This window comes from Austrofundulus limnaeus, unplaced genomic scaffold (assembly GCF_001266775.1).
Source record: "Austrofundulus limnaeus strain Quisiro unplaced genomic scaffold, Austrofundulus_limnaeus-1.0 Scaffold706, whole genome shotgun sequence".
Taxonomy (NCBI): Eukaryota; Metazoa; Chordata; class Actinopteri; order Cyprinodontiformes; family Rivulidae; genus Austrofundulus; species Austrofundulus limnaeus.
In genome coordinates this window covers 80,846-82,799 of record NW_013953108.1, presented here as the reverse complement: position 1 = coordinate 82,799, position 1,954 = coordinate 80,846, and the positions used below count along the sequence as shown (strand labels likewise).

General features: G+C 39.1%; 1 protein-coding gene across 1 annotated transcript in view; it reads right to left on the bottom strand.

The window, feature by feature from the left end:
- Positions 1-1,954, bottom strand: part of peli3 (pellino E3 ubiquitin protein ligase family member 3) — a gene marked incomplete at its 5' end in the record, with an annotated part of 39,218 nt that overhangs the window by 8,382 nt on the left and 28,882 nt on the right. Inside the window, 1 exon segment of the mRNA XM_014027982.1 lies at positions 623-811. Coding sequence (XP_013883436.1) covers positions 623-811 — 189 coding nt within the window.

Sequence of the window (1,954 nt, the reverse complement as noted above, 5' to 3'; positions counted from 1 at the left end):
CCGACGTTGCTTGAAGCGCCTCCACCATAGACTTTGCATGTAAACCTGCTGCTCCTGACGCTGAAATCGCGTTTGGTGTGAACGCACCATAAGTTACTGACTGAGTTAAGTTACTGATCTGATACAGATCTAGTTGAAATCATTATTTATAAATTTTATATTTACTTGTATAAATCTAGCTGTTTTACACGCTTGTTGAATGAAATTAACAATTATTAATTTATTGTAAAAATTTTACAGATAATTTGTGACACAGATCCAGTTGTGCTTGCTGTTAATCTAATAGTTATTATAATGCTTTGCGGTGCAGGCTGAGATTATTAAACTGAGACACATATTTTGGTCTACCTGACAAAAGCAACTGATAATGTAGGAAACAGCAGAGAACTGTACAGAATCATTTGCATGGAAGTACCAAAGCATTTGCAACTTGTTCCAAGGAATGATGAACTATTTTGATGTGCACAAGTGGCTCGATGATGTGACAATTGAACAGGTAGTTTTGAGAATTTCAATTGTTCTGAGAAATGTACCAAATGATAAAAACTGTGAGTTGATGTCATTTGTCTTGTGTTGTCTGTCTAAGCAAACAAAGGGCTCCTGTCAGCCCAGTTCATCTTACCAGTTTACCCCTCTGCTGGGCGGAGCGGGTCTCTCTCAGGGCAAAGACATTCCCACAGACTGAGATCTCCCTCCAGACCCCAGGAGCTGTTTCAGAAACAAACTCTCCTGCTGGGTGCATCACCAGCACCCCATTGGTGGTGAGGCCGTCCATCAAACCGTCTGATGTTCTCCATTTGGCRGCTCGTTCCTGAGAGTTACGCGACACACACACAAACACACACACAAAGGCATGCATGTACATACAGTCAGATAAATGTTATGGTTGAAGGGGTTAACAGTGGGAATGAAAAACAGAAACCATTGCTTTGTTTTTCTTCTGCTATGTTTAGTCGAGTTCAGTGAAACTGCTGCACTGACCCATGACATTAAACTAAAAATAAACTCGTTTCTGGAGATAAGAAAATATTCCTCATGAAAACAAATTCACTCTAAAATAAAAGCACCTCAGCAGAAGAACATCAGATTGTTAATCTGCGGTCATCCAAACTCCAATGTTGTGATGTARGTTTGTGTACAGTTCATGATTTATTCCTGGAACCTACAGTAGTCAGAGGTTTACATACAAAGACCCAGACTGAGATCTGCTAGAAACAACTGGAGAGCAAGAAGACAMTGAGATGGTGGGTGAAACCATGGCTATGAGCTGACAGAAGACATAACTACAGACTCATGAAGGTGCTGCTGAGCCACAGAAACACTGCTCAAAAGAACAAAACACTGCACTAACACAATGAAATGGTTAAACACAGTCCTTACACCATAGTACACCTCTTACATTTGTAGTAAAAATACTTATTCCACTCATCATATGCAGTGTCAAACTAATTACAGGTTTTTATTAGGGCTGCCACAAATGATTAGTTTAATAATCGATTAATCACCGATTATTTATTCATTCGATTAGTCGACTAATCAGATCATTCGTTAATTGAATATAAAACAGAGCTTATCGCGCCAGAATGCAGCTGCTATTAAATAACTATCGTTAGATTTTAGCTATATGCTAACTAAAAATAATTGCTGTGGAAAAGTTCTGCTCTGCAGATATTACACAGGTTTCTCTTTCATTTTCTTAAAATGATCCCACACTTTGAGCTCCGTGGTCAGGTAGCCATGATACCAGAGCCTGTCTGTATAATGTCTTGTGACGTCCACGGCCTACCCCAGTTACCACTACTGTGCATGTGTGTCAAGGACAGAAAGGCAGATGTGGCAGTGGAAGGTGTCAAAGCAGTTTGGAGAGAAAAACAAAGAACAAAAAAAAAAAGAAAACGATTAATCGATTATTAAATTAGTCATCGATTATTTTCAAAATCGATCAGTAGTTGAT